Source organism: Rissa tridactyla, chromosome Z (assembly GCF_028500815.1).
Source record: "Rissa tridactyla isolate bRisTri1 chromosome Z, bRisTri1.patW.cur.20221130, whole genome shotgun sequence".
NCBI lineage: Eukaryota > Metazoa > Chordata > Aves > Charadriiformes > Laridae > Rissa > Rissa tridactyla.
In genome coordinates this window covers 87,734,365-87,760,082 of record NC_071497.1, presented here as the reverse complement: position 1 = coordinate 87,760,082, position 25,718 = coordinate 87,734,365, and the positions used below count along the sequence as shown (strand labels likewise).

General features: G+C 41.4%; 1 protein-coding gene across 2 annotated transcripts; it reads left to right on the top strand.

Moving 5' to 3' along the window:
• The first annotated feature begins 1,354 nt into the window (after positions 1-1,354).
• LOC128902548 (protein ERGIC-53-like) lies at positions 1,355-25,717 on the top strand. Of its 2 annotated transcripts, XM_054185755.1 has the most exons (14): positions 1,355-1,603; positions 2,850-3,004; positions 3,094-3,201; positions 6,514-6,575; positions 7,282-7,381; positions 13,019-13,142; positions 13,481-13,539; positions 14,156-14,288; positions 15,766-15,959; positions 16,085-16,155; positions 20,087-20,240; positions 20,985-21,106; positions 22,757-22,825; positions 25,168-25,717. In XM_054185755.1, exons 1-13 carry the CDS (start codon positions 1,393-1,395, stop codon positions 22,791-22,793), a joined length of 1,530 nt encoding a protein of 509 aa, XP_054041730.1. In that variant the 5' UTR covers positions 1,355-1,392; the 3' UTR covers positions 22,794-22,825; positions 25,168-25,717. The 2 variants fall into 2 exon arrangements, with proteins under 2 accessions (XP_054041730.1, XP_054041729.1); XM_054185754.1 differs by having other exon boundaries at positions 22,757-25,717.
• The last annotated feature ends 1 nt before the right edge of the window (position 25,718 follows it).

Here is a 25,718-nt window from a genome sequence, read left to right as displayed (position 1 = left end):
TATTAACTTCTGAAGAATACTCAAGATACTCATGTAAATTCTTCTAAAATTTATCTCAGAAATATTTTGCTTGCATGTCTCATCCAATCAATCCATTTGCTTAATCCTTTCTGTAACTCAGAAAGAGAATGTACCTTTCCCAGTGAATAGGTAAGGTTTACTTTCATCCTGCTGAAGCAGACGTATGCCATTTTAAAAAAAGAACTTAATCTCTCCAGAATGACTCCAAGATCATCCTCCTCTTTAGCAGGCTCTGAACCTACTTACTGACTCTTAAATTACTCATACTCACAGATTAGGTAAGAGGAAAAAGGATGCCAGAAACAAATGGATATGAAAAAGGTAGGACAAAACACAGGGGTGGAAAGAAACTGAAAAAAAAAACAGTCAAGGTAATTATTTTCTTCTGGAATGAGGATGTAGGATAGAGAGATAGATGGTATGTAGGAATGAAAAAGTTCTAACTGTTGGTTCAGTCATTGGTTTAACAGGGACAGACTCCAGTCAGGTGGACTGTAGTTCCAGTGAAACAAAGCCGACACCGGCCCCTGCTCTACGGTGCTGCTCACTGAACAAACACCCCTGCTCCTCACCTTTATGAGCCTGACCCTCTCTGAGGCAGTGTCCAGATCACTAACCGCCCCGCACCACTGTCCGCTCACATCACCAAGGGCGAGTGTCACCAAAGGTTTGCTTTGCGCGCATCCATGAAAGAAGGTTGGTCTCATCCGTTGTGAGAAACAGTATAATTTTTCCTGCAGGATTTCCAGCTGTTCTAAAAATGAACAGATACAGCCTGTGTAAGCGGCATCTTTGCTAAGGAAGTAATACTGAGGGAAAAGCACAGATTATTTACCCCTCACACCCTGCAGACCATTAACGGCACGCATCTGTACGAAAGGCCGCGGTACGAAACAGAGAAGGCGGCCGGAGGCTCCACTGGGCCCGGCGGGCCGCCGAGGAGAAGGCGGCCGGCCCGAGGGGCCTCCCCGCGGCCCTAAGGGGATGGGACGGGGCGCGACCTCGGCAGGGCCGGCAGCCCGGCTCCCTCCCCGAGGCCGATTCCGGGCTTCTCCGCTGCCAGAGAAGCGCCATCCCACGGGTCCTCCGCGGCGCCCGCCAGCGGAACGGGTCCTCCTGCCGAGCTGAAGCAGACGGCAGCGCAGCCCTCACAAACGCGGCGCCGGACCGCTGCCCCTCAGAACGGCCCGCCGCCGCTCAGAACGCCCTGGCCCGGCCCGCTGCTCCTCAAAAGGGCCCTGCCCGCCCCGCCTCCCCTCAGAACCGCCCGCCTCCCCGGGCCCGCCCTGCCCCGCCCGGGTCCGGCCCCCGCGCGCCGCCAATCGCGCGCCGCCCTGTTGGCTGTGCCCGGCTCCCGCAGCACGGCCCAAGATGGCGGCGCGCGCGCAGCGGGGCGGCCTGGCGGCGGCCCTCCTAGCCGGTGCCCTGATCGCCATCGGCCGCCCGCCGCTCGCCCTCGGGCAGGCGGCGGACGGCTCGGCGGCGGCCGCGCCGCATCGGCGCTTTGAGTACAAGTACAGCTTCAAGGGGCCGCATCTGGTGCAGGCGGACGGGACGGTGCCGTTCTGGGTGCACACGGGCAGTAAGTGCCGGGCGGGGGGCGGCGGGGCCGCGCCGTGTTCCCGCGGTGCGGCCGGCCCCGTAAGGGAAAGGCGCGGGAAGGAGCCGCCGCGGCAGGGAGCTGCGGGGCACGGCGAAGATGGCCGGGGCCGGTCAGTCCCGGCTGGGATCCGGGGACCGCCGAGGCGGCGGGTGGGAGCGGCGGGGGCTGCCGCGGCCTGCGGCGGGCGAGGGCCGACAGGGCGCCCTTAGGCGGGAGCGCCGGCCGTGCCCCCCGTCCCGCCGAGCCCCCCACAGCGCCGTGGGGACGGGGAGGGCCCCGGTCGGTGTGACCCCCGGTCCGTGTGACACGCTGCCGGGAGTGATGATGTGTCACTGGGCCAGGAGGAGCCCGGCCTGAGGCCAGCGAAACCCTGGTGCTTCTGCGCGGCTGAAAAGCCTGTTGAATTTCGTAGTGTAAAAGCTTAAAATGGAAATCGTGCCTTGGCAAACACGACTTTATTGGACGTAGTTTATGTATCCTCTGCAATATGGGTTGAGGATTTAAGGCATCTAGCCTTCTGCAAGTCCCCCCCTTGTAAAATGCATTGATATTTACTGTACATGAGGCCCTACCTTCGTATAGTTTCTCTGCAGTAACTTCTGCCGTGTTTTTATTTTTTGACAGGCTTTAATTTAGTTTATATTGGTTAATTCAGGAATGTTAATTTTTGCCTTTTACTTGACATTATGCTACGAGTGACATGGAGGAAACTATTTGTATAAGCTTTTAAGCAGACAGTCACAAAAATAAGTGTTATTTAATACAGGTGAATGAATTTCTCTAAATGTATGCTTATTCTTCTTTTAAGCTATGAAACAGAAAATTAGAAAATGTGTTTTTAAAAAGCAGAACAGAAATCTGTGATTTGTGAAAAGTCGTGAGGTACAGCAGAAAGCTAAACCTGATTATTTTTTTTCATAGTTAATTTATTGCATATCTTAACAGCAACACCAATGTTCTATTTAAGTTGTACATCGTGGTCCCAAATGGAAGTTTGATCAAATCTTCTGTGAAGCAGTGATCAAGTTGTTGAAAGTAAATGTGTGTTGGCTGGTTTGGGTTTTGATCCCCTCTCAAGTGGTTGAGTACTCCACTAAAAAGTTATTTTGAAAACTGTTAACCAGTTGAGGAGAAAATTCTGTGAGTTTAGAAGATTTGCTAATTGGCTAGTTAGACACTTGCAATACTTTTTGATGTATTCAGTGTTGGTTCCTTTCCTTTCTAGATGCCATACCAAGTGCAGATCAGATTCGTATAACAACATCTTTGAAAAGCCAAAGAGGATCGGTGTGGACAAAAACCAAATCAATATTTGAATATTGGGAAGTCGAAGTGACCTTTCGAGTTACAGGAAGAGGCCGCATTGGAGCTGATGGATTGGTATTAAGAATTTCATCTCACTGAAAAAAATCAGGCGTGCTCTAAAAAGTGAATCTTGACTTATGAGTCTTATTTGGTTTTTATGATAGGCAATCTGGTTTACAGAAGAGCAAGGCTTGGAAGGTCCTGTTTTCGGGGCAGCTGATAAATGGAACGGTGTTGGAATTTTCTTTGATTCCTTTGACAATGATGGAAAGGTTAGTGGGAAGCAAAGTCTTCTGCCAAAGACTATAAATTAATTTCCTGCTTGTTTTGTACATATAACTTTGTGGAAAAAAATAGTATATTATTTTCCTACTCTTCTCCATTTCAAAGAGATAATTTAAAATAGTCAAGTTTCCCTTTTAGTGTTTTTACTAGACTTTTTCACACTTTTTTTTTTTTTTTAAGCTTAAAAGTTGAAGCGTAACACATAATGAATCTCCACTGAAGATTGGTTCATGTGTTAGGTTTGGAGGGAAAAATACCATGTACATGTGTGCAAACTGAAATTTGGAATGTCCATGCACAATTTGAAACATTGATAGGTCTGAAGATGTGTGCTTTGGAAGAGGCATATCGTACCAAAATATGACACTGTGGAAACACAAGTTTCTATGTCTGTCTTCAGAGATGCTCTTTTTCTTGGAACAAATCTCCTTGAATAGTTTGAGAGCAAAAATCTGTAGCAGATGGGGGTGACAGTTGCTGTTTCGAATTTCGAGTTTTCCAGTCCAGAATGATCCTGCGAAACTTTTAACAATACATAGTAGGTCTGCTTTGCTTTTCTTGCTTTTCCTACACTACTTTGGCTTGCTTTTTAAATGTTTTAGATATATTTTTGTAGGTTTACAAGCTTTTTTCCTACAGATGGCTTTTGATATACAGTAAACCAACATATATAGATGTCGAAAGACTGAAGATGGCGTTTATGTTTCTGATCTTCAAAGACAAGACATAAAATTAGAGTATTGTTAACTTACTAAGCGTTTTTAAATCTTTTTTTTTCCTGATTTCTGGCATGAATATGGAAACTGGTGGAGTTTAGCTGGCTGAAGAGGCCATCTAACAAAAATTGCATGTGGACAACACTATTTGCCAGAACTTTGATAGTGCTGAGACTCTGATCATGACAGGTTTAGTCAGTGTGGCGTGAAACCCTTTTTTAGAAAGTGATGATGTGTCAATTCTAGTCAAAACGAAAGTCTCTGTCATGCCTGTATTGGTCTGACGTGTCTTAAATACTGGAGTTCTTAAGACTTTTTTTTTAATGACAGCCTCTTGCTTTCTTGAGTCCCAGTATGGAGAAATTCTTCTTGTTGCTGTTTCAGTGTGTTCAGTGGGAGATGTTTGGTGGTGTAACTGGTCCTCAGCCTAACATGCTAGCATCCAGAAGTATGCTTCATCTAGTACTGCCAACTCAAAGCACCCTGCTTATGATGCTGATTTTAAAACTGTAAAGCCTTTTTTTCCCTCTTCATTCTAAGCCTGCAGGTTATACCAGAGCTGAATTCTTATTTCTCTGTAGAAGTAGTGACAGGAGCCTTTTAAAAAGAGAAATACAAGTTCATAGCTCTGAATACCTGAAATTGTAAGAACCATACTAAATGTCACAAGAGTTTGCAGCACATCTTTTCTGTGACTTTTGGAGGCAAAAAATTGAGAAGTTATTCCCTGCTTTGGATTCTCTACTGTCTTTCAAGTTCTTGCACGTGCTTGCATCCAGACGTGATCCCCAGCAGAAACTGGACCATCCATTGACCGTTATCACTGAATACTTTTGTTTGTAGCTGTCTACTGTGCTCTAAGGTAGATTAGACTTGGGTTGCATTCATGAAGGCTTTGCAATTGAACTGTTTGTACACACTTTGTGCAGAATATATGCAAGTATTCTCTGAACTAATTCAGTAATAGTGTTGTTAAACTAAAAAAAGCAGTAAGAAGATGACATTAAAGTATTCCAGTGGTACTGAGCAGGCAATACTGATGTCAAAGCAATTCAGCTAGCCAGTCTCTATTGCTGAGAAGTAAAAACACTGGTGTATTTCTCTATGCTGGTGTACCGTTCTGTTGTCCTTACAATCTATGTGATGAAGGAAAAGAGACAGATAGTTTGGTTGTAGTGTTTTTTTGAAGACAAAGGTCCATCCTGCTCCACCACTGTGAATTGGGAAGGACATTATTTCTTGAATTCTTGACGTCTGAGTCTTGCCTTCTTTTGTTAAGAGCTGGCAATCTGTCTAGCTGGAATGTGTATTCCTTTATGTTGTGGTTTAACCCTGGTAAGCAGCTAAGCACCACACGGGGTGGGGATGGGAAAGAGAATCGGAAGGGTAAAAGTGAGTAAATTTGTGGGTTTAGGTAAACACAGTTTAGTAGGTAAAGTAAAAGCTGTGTGCTCAAGCAAAGCAAAACCAGGAATTAATTCACTACTTCCCATTGTCAGGCAGGTGTTTGGCCATCTCCAGAACAGCAGGGCTCCATCGCACATAACCATGACTTAGGAAGACAAATGCCATAACTCTGCGTGTTCCCCCTTTCTCCTCCTTCCCTGTCCTGGTTTGAGGAGGAAGCTTTTATTGCTGAGGGTGATGCCATATGGTCTGGGATACCCCTTGGTGGTTGGGGTCAGCTGTCCCAGCTGTGTACCCTCACAACTTCTTGTGCACCCCCAGCCTACTCACTGGTGTGGACTGTGAGAAACAGAAAAGGCCTTGAGGCTGTGTAAGCAGTAACTAAAACTTCACTGTGTCATCAGCACTCTTTTCATCATAAATCCAAAACATAGCCCCATACAACCTACTATGAAGAAATTTAACTCTCCCAGCCAAAACTAGTATGCTTTAGGAGATGATGAATTGAAATGTTGAAGGGGAAGGGAGATTAACTCTGAAATCTTGTGCTGCTATGAAAAACTGGAGTTCATTTCATAAACTCCTGGAGGCAACAAGAATAGCACTGTAAATCTGTTCTGCCATTATCGTTTTAGCTTGTTCTTGTCCTCTAGCAATTTAAATAACTGGGCATGTGTTCAACAGACTTTGTTTGGTTTCTGACAGATAGCTCCTGAGGTTTTTCTAATGACTGTGACAAGGTCAGTAGGATGTCAACATAGTGTGTGTTTGGATGTTCTTCCCAGTGCTATGTAGCCAAAGTTGGCTGTGCTAAGTAATCTATTAGTTTTAAGGTCTATATCTTTACTACATATAAATTTCTCCTATCTGTGGCTTTTATATTCCTGTATTTGTCAAATGATGGTAATTGGTAGTATATCCAGAAACTTAATTTGTGTGAGGTTTTTTTCTAACTATGTAAAGAAGGAGCAGTCTCTTGCAAAGCATGCAGCATGACACAGCGCTACTCAGTCATTTTGTATAGGTAGTCCTGAAGTACGGAGGGAATAAAAACATCTGTCCTGTATCTGTAGTGTAATGACTTTAGGTGCTTTATTGCAGAAGGGCTGTTGGTGATGTTACTTATGTTTCAGTTTGAATTAAACTATTCCATTTGTTTGCTATTTCTTTTTCTAGAAAAACAATCCCGGAGTGATTGTTGTAGGCAACAATGGAAAACTTCTGTATGACCACCAGAAGTAAGTTTATTTTCAGTGTTAATGATGAATGTTTGTTTTTGAATGGTGAAACGCTGCATGGAACTTTGAGAAACATTATAAAGGTCTCTTTCATGTGAAACTTTGTTGTTTCCCTTGAGTTTTTCTGTTTGTTAAAACACTGTTTTGGCAGTAACAGCACAGAAATTAGCAACTATTTAAATGGCATATGCCCTTTGGGGTGGGTGAACTCAGATACATGGAGCCTTTTTACCTCTGTTGCTTATGGGTATCTTCCACACACAGCTAATAACTGACAAAAGTGACTAACTGAAAGCTAATTGCCTGTTACTAAAATTAATCAGTTTAATTTTGATTTCTGATTGTTTATTGTCAACACCACAATTGACATCTTTTTGGATTTTCCGAGAAGAGAGGTGTCTAGCTTAGTTGGTGCAATCCAGGCTATAGCTTATTTCCACCTCAGTTCACAGGTGCAAGAGTATATCTTGGAAGCAAACAGATTTCCCCGTTACTGCATTCTGTTTACATTGTGTCCTGTGTAAAGCATCTAGTACCGTTGATCTCCAGACCTCAGAAAAGCTCAGTGCAGTTGTGGGACAGCTTTTGAAAAACTTGCATACTGAAAAACTATCATGATGTTGCTTAGTGATACATTGATGCTTTTTTGTCTTAGCTGATGATAAATCATAAGATATAGTTTTATGCAAGTTGTCTTCTTGCATAGTGATGGTTCCACGCAAGCATTGGCATCCTGTCAGAGGGACTTTCGTAACAAGCCCTATCCCGTTCGAGTAAAGATAACATACTACCAAAAAACATTGACTGTAAGTACTCTGAAATAACATAATTACTCCTGTTTCTCAGCTTTTTAAGTGTGAGATTGTTGCAGCTATTTGAAAACTCGAAGACCCCATATGTTAATTCCAATATTCTTGAAAATGTTGAGATCGGTAGCAGAAGCTGAAGGAGGTGCAGTATGTTCAAATGCTAAACAAGTTCTTTTAACTACATTAGTGCATCTGTAGTTTCCCGAGGCGATTGCTGATTTTTCTGATGTTACTTAGGAGTGAGTCTCGCTAACATACTTGTGTGTGCTCAGACCCTTCTGCTGCTGTCGACTTGCCTGTAGAGGTGTCTCAAAGCCGGCATCTGTTCCTCAGCTTCCAAGTGTTTGAGCAGCTCCTTAACTTGAATGGTATTTCTCAAGCTGATCTGAGAGCTGCAGAGGGTTTTGTGGCTGATTGGAAGAGGTTCTTGAAATTTGACTATAAAACCAAAGCTCATTCTTTGACAGTAGATTTAAATTTGCCACTTGAGTCTTCCCGCCTCCAAGAAGTAGTAGGGCTTTGAAGATTAAAGAAGATAGAAAACCACTGGTATAAGGAATATAAGGAAAACCAATTATAAGGGTATAAGACTTCTTAAATACTATTCAGATGATTGTGAATTCCTTCTAGGTAAGGGGAGAAAAATATTTATGTGGTGCTGGGTTGTGACAGCTATGAAGTGTGTTTTTCTTGGCTTCTCATTCCTTCTGAAAAGGTACTGTTCGTAGGTATTAGCCATAGAACACAGCTGTCATTTTGTAGTAAAAGTTTCTCTAAAAGTAAACACGAATGCACCTAAAACATGGTGGACCTTGTACTGTGTTGTAATGGTAAAAGCTATTTGTTACTCTTGAATGAAAATTAAATTTCAGACTCCAAGGCTGCTGTCTTTGTGAATGCACCTGGTCGCTGATGCCTTATCTAGGAACTCCTCTGCCCCAAATGTTGCTGCTAACCTTAGCAGTTCTGCAAATGCATACGTGGAGGAAGAGAGAACCTTTTCTAAGCTTAGAATCAACCTAAGAACAGCAAGGGACAACTGTTCTAGATTAGACCAAAAATTTGTTACCCAAAACCTTATTGGGATGTATGCTTTTCATAGGCTGGCCTTTAATGATCCCTGAGTCATGGATTTCTTGAACCAGAGATGATACTATTAAGCCATGATCAGCTTTAGAATGGAATGGAATGGAATAGAATAGATCAGATCCATTTGGAAGGAACCTGCAAGGACCTCCAACTCCCTGACCACTTCAGGGCTCACCAAAACTTAAAGCGTGTTATTAAGGGCATTGTCCAAATGCCGCTTCAACGCTGCCAGGCGTGGGGCATGGGCCACCTCTCCAGGAAGCCTGTTCCAGGGTTTGACCACTCCCTCTGTAAAGAAATGCTTCTTCATGTCCAGTCTGAGCCCCCCTGGTGCAGCTTTGAACCGTTCCAAGTTGTCCTGTCCCTGGGTTCCAGGGAGAAGAGCTCAGCACATCCCTCTCCATGACCTCTCAGGAAGCTGCGGAGAGCCATGAGGTGGCCCCTCAGCCACCTCCTCTCCAAACCAGACAAACCCAGAGTCCTTAGCCTTTCCTGAGTAGGTGTAGGTTTGCTCTCTTGAAATCCTGGGTAGCAACTCTGCTGACCTTTTTTCTCATTACACCAAAAATTTTTAAATCTACCATTTCATGATCACTGTGGCCAAGACAGACACCTGCCATCACACCTCCCACGTGTCCTCCTCTGCTCACAAACAAATCTAGGAAGGCATCTTTCCTAGTTGGCTCCCTGAGTACTCATGACAAGAAATTTTCTTCCTCTTCAGGAATTTCCCAGACTTGCTTGTCACAGCAGTATGGTATTCCCAGGTGATGTTGGGGAAGTGGAAATTTCCCACAAAGACAAGGACTAATGATCCATAGATTGCTCCTCATTGCCTACAGGATAACTCATCGGTGCTATCATCCTGGCTGGTTGATCAATAGTGTGAATGCCCACAATGACATCTGCTTTGTTTTCCATCCCCCTAATCCTCAGCCTGAGGCTTTCAACCACATCATCTCTAACTGTGAGGGCTGTCCATCCTGAGAGCAATAGCCTTCCGTCCCAGCACTACAGGTGTGGGACTCATTTCACCAAGTCTCACTAATAGCAATGACATCATAGCTCTGGGAGTGGACCAATGCTTCCAGTTTGTCTTGTTTGTTTCTTAAACTGCGTGTGTTGGTGTACAAGCGTTTCAGGTGTGCCCCAAAACCGCTGGTGCTTGCTGGAATGGCGTAAATCATAGAATCTTAGAATCTTCATGGTTGGAAAGGAAGGACCTTTGAGATCATCGAGTCCAACCATACACACACAAAAAAAACACAAACCCCTACAATCTTTGCCACTAGAGTATGCCCTGAAATGCCAAATCTAGATGTTTCTCAAACACCTCCCTGGGCAGGCTGTTCCAGTGCCTGACCACTCTTTCAGTAAAGTAATTCTTCCTACTATCTAATCTAAACCTCCCCTGCCGCAACTTCAGACCATTTCCTCTGGTCCTGTCATTATTCACCTGGGAGAAGAGGCCAACACCCACCTCTCTCCAACCTCCTTTCAGGTAGTTGTAGAGGGCAATGAGGTCTCCCCTCAGCCTCCTCTTCTCCAAGCTAAACATGCCCAGCTCCCTCAGCCTCTCCTCATATGACCTGGTCTCCAGACCCCTCACCAGCCTGGTAGCTCTCCTCTGGACACGTTCCAGCACTTCAGTGTCCCCCCTGTACAGAGGGGCCCAGACCTGAACACAGCACTTGAGGTGAGGCCTCACCAGTGCCCAGTACAGAGGCACCATCACTCCCCTGCTCCTGCTGGCCACGCTATTCCTGATACAAGCCAGAATGCTGTTGGCCTTCTTGGCCACCTGGGCACACTGCTGGCTCATGTTAAGCTCGCCGTTCACCAGCACCCCCAGGTCCTTTTCTGCCGGGCAGCTTTCTAGCCACTCTTCCCCAGCCTGACCGAAATGCAGGATCTGGTACTTGGTCTTATTAAACCTCATACAGTTGGCCTTGGCCCATTGATCCAGCCTGTCCAGGTCCCTCTGTAGAGCCTTCCTACCCTCAAGCAGATCAACACTCCCACCTAGTTTGGTGTCATCTGCAAATTTACTGAGGGTGCATTCAATCCCCTCATCCAGATCATTGATAAAGATATTAAACAAAACTGGCCCCAAAACTGAGCCCTGAGGGACACCACTGGTGACCGGCCACCAAGAAGATTTCACCCCATTAATCACAACTCTCTGGGCACGGCCATCCAGCCAGTTTTTAACCCAGCGAAGAGTACACTTGTCTATGCCATGATTCGCCAGTTTCTCCAGGAGAATACTGTGGAGGATGGTGTCAAAGGCCTTACCAAAGTCCAGATAGACAACATACACAGCCTTCCCTGCGTCCAGAAGGTGGGTCACATGGTCATAGAAAGAGATCAGGTTGGTTAAGGAGAACCTCCCTTTCCTAAACTCATGCTGGCTGGCCCTGATCCCTTGGCTGCCCTGCACTTGCCGTGAGAGCTCATTCAAGATGATCCTCTCCATGATCTTTCCTGGTACCGAGGTCAGGCTGACAGGCCTGTATTCCCCCGGATCCTCCTTCCGACCCTTCTTGTAGATGGGTGTCACATTAGCCACCCTCCAGTCATCCGGTACCTCCCCTGTTGACCAAGATTGTTGATAAATGATGGAGAGAGGCTTGGTGAGCTCTCCCGCCAGCTCCCTGAGAACCTTTGGGTGAATCCCATCCGGCCCCATAGACTTATGTGCATCTAGGTGCAGAAGCAGATCATTGACTGCTTCCTCCTGGATTATGGATGGGTTGTTCCGTTGTTCTGCACTCCATCCTTATCTTCCAGCTCAGGAGGCTGAACACCCTGGGAATAGCTGGTGTGACTATTGAAGACGGAGGCAAAGAAGGCATTAAGTATCTCAGCCTTCTCCTCGTCCTTGGTTGCAACTTTTACCCCCCGCATCCAGTAAAGGATGGAGATTCTCCCTGGCTCTCTTTTTGTTGATGTATTTATAAAAACTTTTTTTGTTGTCCTTAGTGGCCAAGTTGAGCTTCAGCTGGGCTTTTGCCTTCCTAATTTTCTCTCTGTATAACCTAATGGGATCTCTGTACTCCTCCTGAGTTGCCTGTCCCTTCTTCCAAAGGTGGTAAACCCTCCTTTTATTCCTAAGTTCCATCAGAAGTTCCTTATTCATCCAGACTGGCCATTTTCCCTGCCCTTTAGACTTGCAACGTTTGGGGACAGCCTGCTCCTGGGCCTTTAAGATTTCCTTCTTGAAGAGCGTCCAGCCCTCCTGGACCCCTTTGCCCTTCAGGACTATCTCCCAAGGGACTCTCTCAACCAGTGTTCTGAACAAGCCAAAGTCCGCCCTCCAGAAGTCCATTTGCTAACCCCCCTCCTTACATCACTACGAATTGAAAACTTGACCATTTCATGATCACTAAACTCAAGACGACCTTCGACCACCACATCTCCCACTAGTCCTTCACTGTTTGTGAACAGTAGGTCTAGCAAGGCACTTTCCCTGGTAGGCTCACCTACCAGTTGTGTCAGGAAGTTATCTTCCACGCACTCGAGGAACCTTCTAGCCTGCCTGCTCTCTGCTGTGTTGTATTTCCAGCAGATACCCAGCAGGTCGAAGTCCCCAACCAGAACAAGGGCTGGCGATTGCGGGACTTCAGCCAGCCACTTATAGAATACTTCATCTGTCTCCTCATCCTGGTTGGGTGGTCTGTAGCATACTCCCAGCACAAGATCTCCCCTATTTGCCTTGCCCTTCATCCTTACCCATAAACACTCGACTTTACCATCGCTGGAATCTATCTCTATACAATCAAAACACTCCCTAATGTACAGAGCCACACCCCCGCCTGTCCTTCCTTGCCTATCCCTTCTGAAGAGCTTATAGCCATTCATCGCAGCATTCCAGTTGTGACAGTCATCCCACCACGTTTCCGTGATGGCGACTACATCACAGCTGTCCTGCTGCACAATGGCTTCCAGCTCATCCCATTCGTTGCCTGTGCTGCGTGCATTTGTGTAGATGCACTTGAGCTGGGTTACCGATTCCACCCCCATCCTTGGCCCTTTATCCCTAGGCTCATTACTAGTGGGCCTGGTTTTATCCCCTTCCTCCTTTATTTCTAGTTTAAAGCCCTGTCCATGGAACGCTTCCATTCGCACCCTCAGGCAGTGCCATGACACCTGTTAGCTTACCTTCATCTCTCCCGGTGGTATCCCGCTCCCCAGTGTGTTCCTTTCCACGCACTAATTTGTCTTGCCGTTTCTTATAACTGAAGTGAATAAATTCTTTTATGTGTCTGAATTCTATGTGGTATGTCCTCTTAGGGGATGAACAGAAAATGTTGAATTTTGGTCATGCTCAATGGTGAAATCGGCCTTTTTTTTTTTTTTCCTTTTTCAAATAGAAAGCTTTTGCATTTTCTTTGCAAAAAATGTCTTTCAGAAAAGATGCTTTTTCTGGTTTCTAGTATCAGCCACAGAATTACTCAATAAGTGTATTTATGACCATTACTGTAAACTGACAAAGCAATTAACACAAATAGATTTATGTGGTAAAAATTGTGTTTATCCTTTTAGGTATTAATTAACAATGGCTTCACTCCGGATAAGGAAGACTATGAATTTTGTGCGAAAGTGGAAGATATGGTGTTGCCATCACAAGGATATTTTGGAATATCTGCAGCAACAGGGGGACTTGCAGGTAGCAAATGTTAAAAATTGTGACAAGTGGTGTGGAGGCTTGCAGGGTTTGCAAGAGAGGCATTTTTGCTGCGAGTGTTGATCCATTACACCAGTTTTTGACTGTGTTGATGGAATTAACCCTCTCCCATTCCCAAATTGCTGGTATGCTTAGGCCTTTTCCTGGCTAGAGCAGAAGGACTTTCCTTTTGTCCTTACAAAGACATTGTGCGGTCTCATTCCCCACTGCATAAACTCCTGGGAGGACGTTTTGAGGATTCTGTTGCCTGAAGATCATTTGCAAGCTCAAGGTTGACTTGGGAAGTAACAGTGTTTTTTTGTTTTGCTTGTTGAATACAGATGATCACGACGTCCTGTCTTTTCTGACCTTCCAGTTGACTGAGCCTGGGAAGGAAGTAGTAAGCATCTTTATGCATGATTAGTAAAACATGTTATTGTATATTTTTTACATGTAGCAGCAGATTATGGCATTTCCTCTGAAGTTATATTTGGCATCCCTGTTCCAGGATTTTGGCATGTAGCTGTGCTATCATCTGTTTTAGAAAAATGAGACTAATAACTGTAATGTTTCGGTAATATATTAATTAATGTTTTCAACACCAGAATTCTTGAAGCAACACCAAATCAACAAAAATCCTGATGATAAATCAAAACATGCAGAGAAAACAACCCCAAAAGTACTCTTTGTTTGGAAAGTGGAGAAATAACCAGTTCTTGCTTTCAACTTGCCGTACCTCTAGAACACTTCTGTACTGTTAAACAGCATCTATCCTTGTAAAACTCGATTTTGTTTTAATCGCAGAAAGTACTCATGTATCAGGAAAAAGCTATGGGTCTCCATAGGGATGTCTGGTTCCTCACTTCAGCTTAATATATTAATGTGTTCCACTAATTGTGTTATGTCTTCAAATCTGAAATCTGAACAGCCTTGCTAGAGAATAAGTTATATAGGAGTAATGGAAAACATGAAAAAATCTCTGTCCCTCCCCCCCCGCCCTTGATAATGTTTTAAAGCCAACACCAGATGCAGAAATTCCTCAAAAAGATAAAGAGAAGTATCAAGAAGAGTTTGAACACTTTCAACAAGAATTGGATAAAAAGAAAGAAGAATTTCAGAAGGAACATCCTGATGTGCAAGGACAGCCAGGCAAGTTATTTGGGTGATTTTTCGGTTGCCAAGGAAGACAATTTGCTTTCTGGGATATTCAGAACTAGGGCCTGATAATCTGACTGATTTTACTAAGTTCCTACTAATGTTATTTACTTCATTTAAGAATCTTTGCTCTTTTGTTTGTGAAGTGTTTTCTGAAATATGAAGTCCCTTTTGTCACGCCCGGATTAAGAACAAAACAAACGAAGGGAAACATGATGGGAATGATGAGAATCATCATGGAACGGTGGAAGGGAGAGATGGTCACGCATCTCTCTGTACAGTGATGACTGAGGAAGCATGGCCTTTTTGGTTATTTGAAAATGTATTTGAAATGTCATCGCTTTGGTCTGTTTCTGCGCATTCATAACAAATTAATTTTTTTTTCCATCTTGTTTTATGGATTATTATTAAAGGTGGGCTAGTGGATGTGCTGGAACTTATGTTTACTTGGAACAGCCTTTTAATGCTTGCCCAATAACTGGACAGGTGTTCCATCAGTTTCAGCACCACAGCATTAGCTGGCATTCAGTCTTGGTATTTGGCTTGTCTAATAACCAAATTTCCAGCTTGATGTTGTTAAAAGCTGTAGCATTTATTTTTACATTTTAAGCTATTGATGATAAATTTAAGTTTGGCTGGGTAAGGCAGAATTTCCCTTTCCACTATTGAGGCCATGCATCCGCAGCTCTCAGCAAGCATTGGTTTAAAGATACTTCAGACTGAATAGTGTTTTTCCACTCTGAATAGTGTTTTTCCACTGATTTCAAATGACATTTAATTTAGGAAAATTATAATAATGACTCTTGCCCACTTTTTTGAGTGTTTAGCCACAGGGCTTTGACTTTTGATTGTTCTGCTATGGGACATGATGGGGGGTTTGTTTATTTGCTTGGGTTGCTTGGCGCTTTTTAATTTATTTTTTTTTAGACCTGGGCAAAAAAGAATCTGCTTATTTGCAAATATAATGGAAGCCAGCCTATTTCTTATTCTTGTGGATTGAATTAGCTGTATTTGAACACAGACTGTCAGGAATGTACTTCAGGCATCTAGACCTGAAATTTCAGGTGGTTGGGGTTTTTTTGTTTGTTTGTTTTTTGTTAGCTGTCAGTTTATACCTGCAAATCTCTTCTGAAGTACAGTTGGTAGTACAATGCTAGCTTATGCAAAGATAGCTGCTGCCTAATAATAACAGCATCCTGTTTCCATTTTGTGTTGCACATTACCCAAGTACTGAAATAGGAACTCTAAGATGGAATCTGGGTTTGAATGTGTGGTTCTCTCTGTTCAGTTGTTCTGATCCCACTTGGGTATCCTTTGCTATGGCAATGGTGATAAATAAACACTGAATATATCAAATTATGGGGAAAAACTATACCCATGTGGAAACTTTCAAGGGTGCAAAAAAAATGATACAATGCAACTTATGAGGAATGCAAATATCTAAGAACTGCGTGTCCTTTTTTCTTATCAGCGGATGATCTTTTTGAAACTGTAAGTGATCGTGAACTGAGGCAAGTCTTCGAGGGGCAGAATCGAATTCATCTTGAAATCAAACAGCTTAATAGGCAGTTGGACATGATTCTGGATGAGCAGAGACGATACGTCTCTGCAGTCACAGATGAGATTGCCAAAAGAGGCGCTGGTGTTCCGGGTCAACAAGGACAGGTAAATAAAAAAACAACCAACCACCGTGATTGATAGCTTAGCCTAATTTCAGCAGCGTGATCGATTTGCCTTTTCCAAGATCGGTTGATCTTTTTCTCTGCCCCCCCTTCCCCCTGCCCTGCCAGGTTTCCCAGCAAGAGATCGAGACGGTTGTGAAAAATCAAGAAGAGGTCATTAGACAAGTAAATGAAATAAGGTAAATGCTTTCTGAAGGTTAAGTCTATGTTTTGAATTTTATATTCGTTCCACCTTTTAAATCCTATTTATTATTTAAGCAGGGGAATATTGACAAACTTGAAATTTCTGTGGCCGTTCCTTAGTGATGACTGTCCACATACATTTAATTTCTATAATAAAGTAAGTTCATGTCCCTAGGATGGCTAAGCCCCCTGATTTGCTTCTTTTTTTTTTTTTGTCCCGAGATTCCACTTCAACAGGTAAGTCCATTCCCTCTAAAAACGATCAATTTCTGCTAACGTGATAACCTGCTACCTCATGGAAACTTGTTGCTCGGATTTTGGAGTATTGATAACAACATGAGCATAAATGCCTTTGATTTATAGCTAGTGAACCTAAAAAAAAAAAAGGTGTATTTGAGTATCTTGTCCGTGTACTCAGTCTACTCCTGATATAATAATTATATGAGTTTATTATTATATAGTATTATGAATCAAATATATAATATTATATGAAATATATTTGAGGTTTTGTTTAGTGTAAACGACCTATAAAGGCATGTAAGTAATTCTTAGAAATAGTTCTATGCAAGTGAAAATGTTTGTGCATATAATAAAAGTTGCTGAGATTCATTGCTCATTCTTCTAATTATTATTTTTGTTTGCAAAATACATTACCAAATGAAGTAAAAAAAAAATCTTATCTTGAAGGTGCTATACTGCTGAAATGGATTTAAGAAAATTCCTATTTTTGATAGGGATGTCTGTGTACAGGTGTCTTACAGTTGCTGTCTCTAGCAGGAATGTCTTTAAATTGGTTTAAGCCTTCGTTTATCGTAGTTAAAACATTCCTTACCTTGGGCTTAAAAAAAGGAGAAAAACAATTCCTACAACTTGATGTTGTAGTATATAAGCAGTCGTGGGTTTTTTTTCTATGTTAGTTCAAGGGCAGCTCTTGTGATTTATCTAAGTAGGTCAGGTTTTTTTGTAGAATGAAGATTAGAGTGCTTCCATTTTTGCACTTGTTCTTCCATGAAAGCTTTTATGGTAATATTCTTGACAAATCTTTATACCTTGCAAGCAAATTAGATTTTCCTGTTAACATTGGCAGTCTGCCCTTTTTGTGACTACTTATTAGGTATGAGTTTGCGTAACATCATCTTAATATTTTTCTTAGATTAAAGAAATGTTTTATTTTTAGATAGAAATGAACAGCCCGCTGTTGCATTGCTGGTCATCCCGGAGGAAAAGGACTTACTGCCTAAGTAATTTTCTTGTCAAGATTTGTGGATTTCTTAATCATCTGATTACAGAAGAATCTTGCATGTTCATACGATAGAAACTATCAGCATGGTATTGTTCATGCAGAAGTAAATATAAATTAAATTTGATACAGACCATGTCTACTTAGGGAACTTATTTTGCTTTTAAGAAAGCGTGGATCAGTCTGGGGGGAGGTGGGTGTGCAGACTTCTGTTAATTACACAGGGATGGTGATACTAGGAGGGAGAGGAACAAAATGAGAATTATATGTGTTCTAGCACTGAGAATAGTGGGGCCAGATAAACAATGCGATGGATGTGGACAGACAGAATTACTATAAGCATTAGCTAGGCAGTGGTCGTGATGGTCGTTGCATGCGTTATTTAAGAAAAACAATCTTCCAGTGAAAAACTGGAAGGTTATTATAAAAGGTTATTATAACACTGATTCAAAGTACAGGTAAATATTAATCAACTTCATTTAAATAATCTATACAATGACAATACAAAAATATAAAATAATTTCTGAATAACGTATATGCTAATTTAAGTTAGGACAGATCAGGGGTTTTCGCATTCATTTTGTAAGTGTAAGTTCCAGGCCAGAAACGTAGAATGAGAGAAAGTAAGAGCAGCTTTGGATAGTTTTGTTTGCAGTGGCTTACAGAAGCAAACAGCTGGGTTTTGGTGACTCCTTTTGATAACTTTGCAATATTAGAAATGAGCTTATTGAGGTGAACACTGAGAGTTTTGCAGAAATCCGTGGCTAACTCCGCCTGGCCTAGCACACAGTGCGTTATCTGGAATAACTGGGAGTGTAACCGATCTTCTAACGTGTGCTGGAAGTGGGGTTGAGCTTTTACAGAGATGACAGGACAAGGTGGATTCTTGGAGCTTTTTGTTACTGTAAGCGGAAAGAATTTTTTTTGGTTATGTGGGAAGTATGCAGAATACTTGGTAGTCTAGGACGTTAAGTTGATTTGTGTGTTATAGTGATATTTGACAGAAAAAGTGGTAGTCTTCAGTTTGAAGAAAAGTATATTGTTAATCCAGCATTTAGTAGCGGCTGTAATTACTAAAGGCCTCTTCATTGAAGTGGTGTATCTGCAACCTGATGTAATTGTGTAGATTAATTTAGTGTGTATCTTTGACTTAATGTGTAGTTGCTTAAAGTAATTTAAATGCGCTGCGCAGTTCTTACAAGGGAGCGAAAGCTGCTGTAACACTAACGTAGTATGTCGATGCTTGCAAGTCTTACTTCTGGAGAGCTGTCACAGTGCCTTTGAATAGATATGTACCTTGCTAGTTTTCTCTTTGCTCCTGGCTCAGCTTTTTTTAAATTTTATTTTTAGTTCTGTGATTTTTGCATTTTAATGGCACGAAGAGTAACTGATGCAGAGCTAAAAGATGGGCAACATCTTTATGAAGATTATTTGTAAACGTTTAAATTTGGATGCTTAACTTGCCATTTTCACAATATTGTGAGCCATTTAAAAATCAGTAATATAATTTTGTATAACACTTACAAATGCGATTATATGTTACTGTTGCCAGTTTACTCAATGAATAGTATTCAAGCCAGGTTTGCTTTTGTGGTGTTTTTCCTATGTGAAAGTTACAACTGAAAGTGTTGAAGACCAGGTTGGACGGGGCTTTGAGCGACCAGATCTAGTGAAAGACATCCCTGCCCAGGGCAGGGGGGTTCGACCCAATGACCTTTAAAGGTCCTTTCCAACCCAAACCCTTCTGTGATACCGTGACAAATTGCTGACCACAGTACAAAGAGTTAGGACTTTACCTTGAAGGCATCAAAGTAAGCTCTCATCTGAACAAAATGTAAAGTTTTAAGTAAATTAAAAAGAAATATCCAAAGACATACATTTTGATTGTTTATTCTGTTAATAATGAGGAGATTAACATTCACATGATAAATATTTTAGCTGTAGAATAATCCTCTTTGCAACTGAAAAGAGACATCACAGTAGGGGAAAATTATATAAACATATTGATTAGAGATTTAAGTATTTTTCTCTCATTGACTAGTTTATCTCAAACAAAATTTGTTATGGAACCTCAACTTTTTATGGATTTAATTTGATTTGTTGTAGAAGCAAAATGAATTCACATCAAGACAATATTAAGTATTATGGCAATACATATGGGAAATGAGTTTCTCGTATAAATGATAATCATGAAACAAGGATGTATCTAAATCTTTTCTTATCCCTAAAGCCTCTTCTTTATTTTTATTTCTTACATGATTGCTTTTATTTATTTATTTTTCAAACAGCTTTTGGTTTTCTTCAAAGATTGCATTAAACTCTGCTTATCCTAAAGCCATGGCAAGAGCCTCAAATAAAACACTTGTTTTAGACTTCATCAGTCAGGCAAAGCAGATGTCTAGCAATAGAATATTTGCTAGATCTTGTTTTCGGCGTGGCTTTGGGAGATGGTGCAGTGTACAAATTGAAACTGTCTGCAGAATTAAATATTTTAAAAAATCATACTTTGATTAAGGAGTTGTTTCTTGATACGTATTCCTGGAAGCTGGAAAAAACTGTTTTCTGTGTTTTGGGGCTGCTGTGTATTTTGAATTAATTTTAATGGACTAAAAGATGTCCAGAATAACTGCTGTGTATAGGAAAGCTGCTCTGTGCTGAAAGATGTTTTGTTGTTTGTCTTGTTTCAGAAATTCCATGTCTGATGCTCTGAGGTTGATCACTGGAGCTCAACATCCTGGCTCTGCTGCAGGAGTCTATGAAACAACTCAGCACTTCAATGACATCAAAGAACACCTTCATGTAGTAAAGAGGGACATTGAGCATTTAGTACAACGAAATATGGTAATTTATGTGCTGGTAGCGGAAAGCATGACTGTAATACTTCTTTATTTGGCTGTTAGTGAAAAGCTAGGATGAGCCAGCATGCAATTTACAGAGCAATTAATCCTTCATTAAGCTGCTTCGCTAAAACTGTACTGCCTTGACCTAACTGCATGATCTGTGTCTTGATGAGAAGTTTTGCACAAAGAGCATGATTTTTAGTCTAATTTCCTGTGGAAACAAGGTCAAGCAATTAGGTTTTCTGGGTGCGTTTTTTGTGTTTGTCCCTCTACTTAACAGCTCTATACAGAGAAGATTCTCCGCTGCTTCTGCACAGAAGGGAGAGCTTTAATCAGGGGAAACTCAGGCAGGCTCTGCTTAAGGCCTCTAAGCGTGAAAGATCACCGTGTGCACATTCAGGAGCACCTTCGTCTAGCCTAGGTAGCAATTAAGCTGAATTAGCTTGTGATCCTACGGAAGGTTCTTGATTTCTGGCTTAATTTACCAAGGATTTATTCTTTTCCACTCTAATGCTCAAATTAGCAGCAGTCAGTTTGTCTGAGAAACATAAAGGTGAAAGGGAAAAGTGAGATGGTGAGTAAAACTATGATTTTTCAGAGTAGTGTCTTTTCTGTCTGTTTTCTGCTTGTGTTCTGACTTTTAGATCATGTTGCAAAGACCTTGTTTTGTTTCTTGCATATAACAGTCTTTCAGTGGCATGTCTTGTTTGCTCTTTTCTCAAATATTGTTTTTCTTATTTTTTAGCCATCTGGTGAGAAAATGAAGTGTCCAGATTTGCCACCATTTCCATCGTGCTTATCTACAGTGCACTTCTTCATATTTGTAGCAGTGCAAACAGTGTTATTCATTGGTTATATCATGTATAGGTAAGTATGTTTTTCTTGAAAGACAACAGGGCAAATGATTTTCAGAACTTCTGACTGGAATTGCAATTGCAATGGCATGATTATGTTAATCTTCTTTAAAACAAGCAGTCATTCAGATTGGAAGAGACCTGGAGAGGTCTCCAGTTCAACCTTCCGCTCAAAGCAGGGTCGACAGTGAATTTAGACCAGGTCGCTTAGTGTTTAGACTGATCGGGTCTTAAAAACCTCCAAGAATGGAAAATTTACCACTGTTAGGGACCCCACTGGAAATGTTTAATTATCATTATGAAGTTTGTTTTATTCTCCCCTGTGTCCACAGTGTATCTAATGGAAACCTGCCCCGTTTCAGTTTGACTGTTGTGTCTCTTTCTTATAATGTGCATCTCCGTAAATAAACTGTCCCCGTCCCCTCAATAACATCTTGTGGGGATTAGAAAGCTGCTGTTTGACCTCTTGAAACCTTCTTTTGTCCACGATGAACAAGCCCCGTTCCCTCCCTCTCTTCTCTTGAGGCATGTTCTTCAGCTCTTGACCACCATCCTTGTGGTCCTCTGCTGGACTTACTGAAGTTTATTAACATCTTAACAAAATATGATGTGATTTGAATTTTTTTTTCTTTTTTGCTATGCATACCTACAAGCTACTTATCCCATTTCACAAATTCCTCAGTGAACATTTATACGATGCATATGCCTTCATCCCTGTCCTACGTATGATATTGATAGTGTATGGACTTCTGGTTCCCCCCAACCCCACAAGCTAACTGGGATGTTTTCTCTCTTCACTTTTTCCTCATTGTAATGTCATAATGTTCAAATTAAATTTACGTTGATGGAAAGAAAAGCCTATTGAGAGTGAGGACTTGCTTGGTAGTTGTCCCTCCTGCTTCTCGCATAAGCTGATCGGGATAAGGAGTAGGGACCAAAATAGCTGTGTTGCACTTCAAAGAGAAAATGCTGTTTGCTACCTCTGTGGAAGGATAACTAGTATTAATATAAGACCGGTGCTGCTGATAGCACTAACTTTTATCGTGTGTCCGCTTCTCCGCAAAGCGGGGAGAGTGCCTTTCTTATGTCTGTCATGTTACGCCATCAGCTGGGAAGATGGCTTCCAAGACACATGAGGAGCCTGTCCCCTCCAGTTCTTTTTGATGCCTTTCTAATTCTAGCATCAGTGTGCGGTTGATGCACAGTGTCTGTATTCACTAAGAAAATAAATATGTTCTCTGCCAGAGGGAAAAGGAAATCCCATTTCGAGTAAATTCTTTCACTGCTTACTGCATGCGTTTCCTTTTCTGTGATGATCCTTAGGCCAATCAGATACTGAGAAGCTTTAGAAAATTTTAGTTAAAGTATTTCAAAAATCTGTTCATATATTCTTTCACGGTTTCTGGCTTCTGTCCAGAATGTTTTGTTTCCTTCTGTGTCTGATGCAAAATTGGAGCTATAGCGATGCTACCGATGTCTTTGTAAATAGAAAAAATTCTATCCTATTTTTGTGATATGACTTATATTAGATTTTCCTAAGTCTCTGTTGACAAGGAATGAAATATTTTAATCCCCAAGTAAGTGAAATATTTATTTATTTAAACCAGTTAGCTGGTTTTATACCATAAGTACTTAATGAATTCTCTTCTGCTTTTTCTTTCAGGAGTCAGCAAGAAGCAGCAGCCAAAAAGTTCTTTTGATGACCTGTTCCTTTTGTGCGTACATAACAGCAGTATGTATGCACAGAAAATGATACACTTCTGTAAATGAGGGAAATTTTAGTGTTTGATATACTTCAATATTGTAAATTATTGAATTTTGTTAAACAAAATAAATTCTCTTTAAACTGTTAATGATAAAGTTAAAAAAAAACCAAACCAAAACACACTGGGGAGCAGCAGAGCAAATGCTAGACAGGGCAAGACTGCAGACCCTCTCTAGGTCTATGTTTTCAGCCAACTTTCTCATAAATACCGGAAGGCAAATGCCATATTCCTCTTCTTTTGTCGAGATTCCAGAGGATGGAATTGAAACACCCAAGTTTGGTTGTCGTTCATAGTGAGAATTGCAGACGGATGAGTTGTGCAGAAAGCTTGCCGCGAAGTATCCTGACATACCAGTTTAAAAAAAACAGAAGCAAACAAACAAAACAATGAGATAAACAAAAAAAACCTCCAAGCAACTGCTCTTCTCTATCTTTTTTATTTTGGGGTGGTAAAAAATTTGTTATAAACATTTATTTTCTTTACCACTTGGATTTAAGGGTTTAAGAATTATGTAGTTAATTCTAAATCTTCATGAAATTTAAACACTTTTTAATAGGTGGACACAAAGACAGGCCTTTAACAGTCTGACTGTTGATACCTGATATAGAAGACAAACTATACAGAACAAGGAAATAAAAGTTTATCTCCTGATTTTGGGTTTTGATTTTAGGCAGTCAGAGAAAACATGAGAAAGTAGTTTCTTCAAATATACTGTGGGACTGATTTCTTTTTTGTAGTTTCAAGTCTGTCTGTAATTTTTTTTAGAAAGTTGTGCGACTTTTTCAGCAAAGGTATCATTGCTTTATACCTCTTCAAATCTGATTTTCTTAAGCATGTGTTTAGTGTATGAATATGTCTTTACTTTTATAAAGCTGTCTTGTGTCTTTCATGTATCAAATACAGATGCTTTGATTTAAATCTTGACATGGCAAGTATTCTAAACTACACATACTGAGTATTAAGTCATTTCTTCACAAGCTGATGCTTCAGACATGTTTGTTAATCCAACAGCTATTGTAGAACCAGTTTTGTGTGTCAATTCCTGCTTTAATATCAAAAGCATAAGACGGAACATGTGTTTTTGGTACTGCTTATCAGGTGAACATTTGCTTCAGGAAAGAAACAAAGCAGATAGGAATTATTAGGAATGTGAAAAGAATTAATTTTGTCTTGTTTACATATCTGTGGTAACTTTGTCCTTGAGTTGTTTGTGTGTAGAGTTAGAATAGGGGGTTTGGGTTTTTTTTTTAAATTCTATAAAATACACAAATGCATCAGGATATTTCACTTTTTAATTATTCATCTGTTTGTCTGAATCTGCAAAAATCATTTGGAATCTAACGTACAAATACTGCATTCCTACATCCTACTCCCTTGGAGTGCAACACATGCTGCCAAATTCGCTGTAATGAAGAACACTTCAGTATTGTGCCTGCCAGTTTGGAGAAATAATAAATCTATGCAATATATTTTGTTACTTCAAATACAGTGTCCAAAAAGTGGATGTTTATGCTATACCAGTAAAACGATACTACCTACACACCAATTTACATAGCTACAGTATGTAATATACTGTAAGTGGTATGGCTTTATAGATTAATTTCTAAATTTGAGAAGATTTTGCTGTACCGTTTGGAGAAACTCCTGCCTTGAGCTAATCTTGCTGCATAAATAGGGTAAATCAACGAAGAAAACTTTTTGCATAAACCAGCGTAACGCACGGGAATTTGTCCATTCAGTTCTTTCAACACCAGCAAATATTTACAGGTGCCTTGAGTCTAAGCTGTTACAACCCTGACTCTTCTAACTAAACTTAATATATTTTCTTAAGTTGTTGTGAAAATGTGCAGTCTTGTTCCTGCCAATTGCAAGCCTTCCTGCGTCAGTGCAGCAGCCCAACAGAACTCCCTCCCTCTCAGCCAGCTTTGCAAGAGCCGGCACGCAGACAGGCCAGCAGTTGTGTTTTGGTAGGCAGGTGCGAATGTCTGGCACGATGAGGAACATCTCTAATGTGTCAAATTGGAGGAAGCCTGTATTTTTTTGTTACTGTGAATTTATCCAACCGTAGCTTTGTTTTAAAGCCGGAGCAGCCCACGCTTTTGTGTCTTTTGTTAGAAGAGGGACAGTGTCTAGGGGAAAACTTGAACCTATAACTGCATGGTCAGTATGGGGCTCAGCTTGTGTTTGTGCTGCTGATAGACCTGACCCATCTCCCGCCCGCAGCCGGGAAACCGTTGTATTAGGGAGCAGGAGGTCTAAAGCGTACCCTCCAAAAAGTGGTAACTTTGCTTCATGCTTCATTTCACAGTCGTCTCTCCTTGGAACTTCCATAATTGCCTCATCCCTCACTGGATCAAAGGAAAGCTCCCAGTTGTCCAGATCAAATTCTGTCCTGTCTGTTCTTGAAGTGATAGCAGCAAATTTGGACTTCAAGAATATTTGTCATTCAGTGCAGCCTCCTGTTATGGCTGACTACTAGAAGTTTCTTTGAACATGCAATGGCGGGGGCCGGGGAGGGGGTGGACACGAGTCTAATAATTGTAATGAAGTGTGGATGATAAGTAGCAAATATTTGGCAGTGACAAGAGAATTTTGTTGTACTGGTCAGGGTATATTAAATACACGGTCATTCCTGAATCTTTCAAAATTCACAATGTGGTTTGTAAATTACCTAACTTCCTGTTTGAAGAAAATTTGACATTTTTCCATGCATCAATTGCTGTAACACCGAAGACTGTCTATGATTTTTTTAAAATTCAAACAGCTGACATTTTCATATGTTTGTTTCTGACTAATGTAAATTGACACTTGGAGTTCAGAGATAACCTTATTTGAATAAAGATGCATATTTTTAGTAAG

Bases quoted from the DNA above. Each gene is read 5' to 3' on its own strand.
- LOC128902548 (XM_054185755.1), top strand. From the start codon at position 1,393: ATGGCGGCGCGCGCGCAGCGGGGCGGCCTGGCGGCGGCCCTCCTAGCC. The intron at 6,576-7,281 runs GTAAGTTTATTT...CTTCTTGCATAG, and splicing joins CTTCTGTATGACCACCAGAA to TGATGGTTCCACGCAAGCAT. The intron at 20,241-20,984 runs GTAATTTATGTG...CTTATTTTTTAG, and splicing joins ATTTAGTACAACGAAATATG to CCATCTGGTGAGAAAATGAA.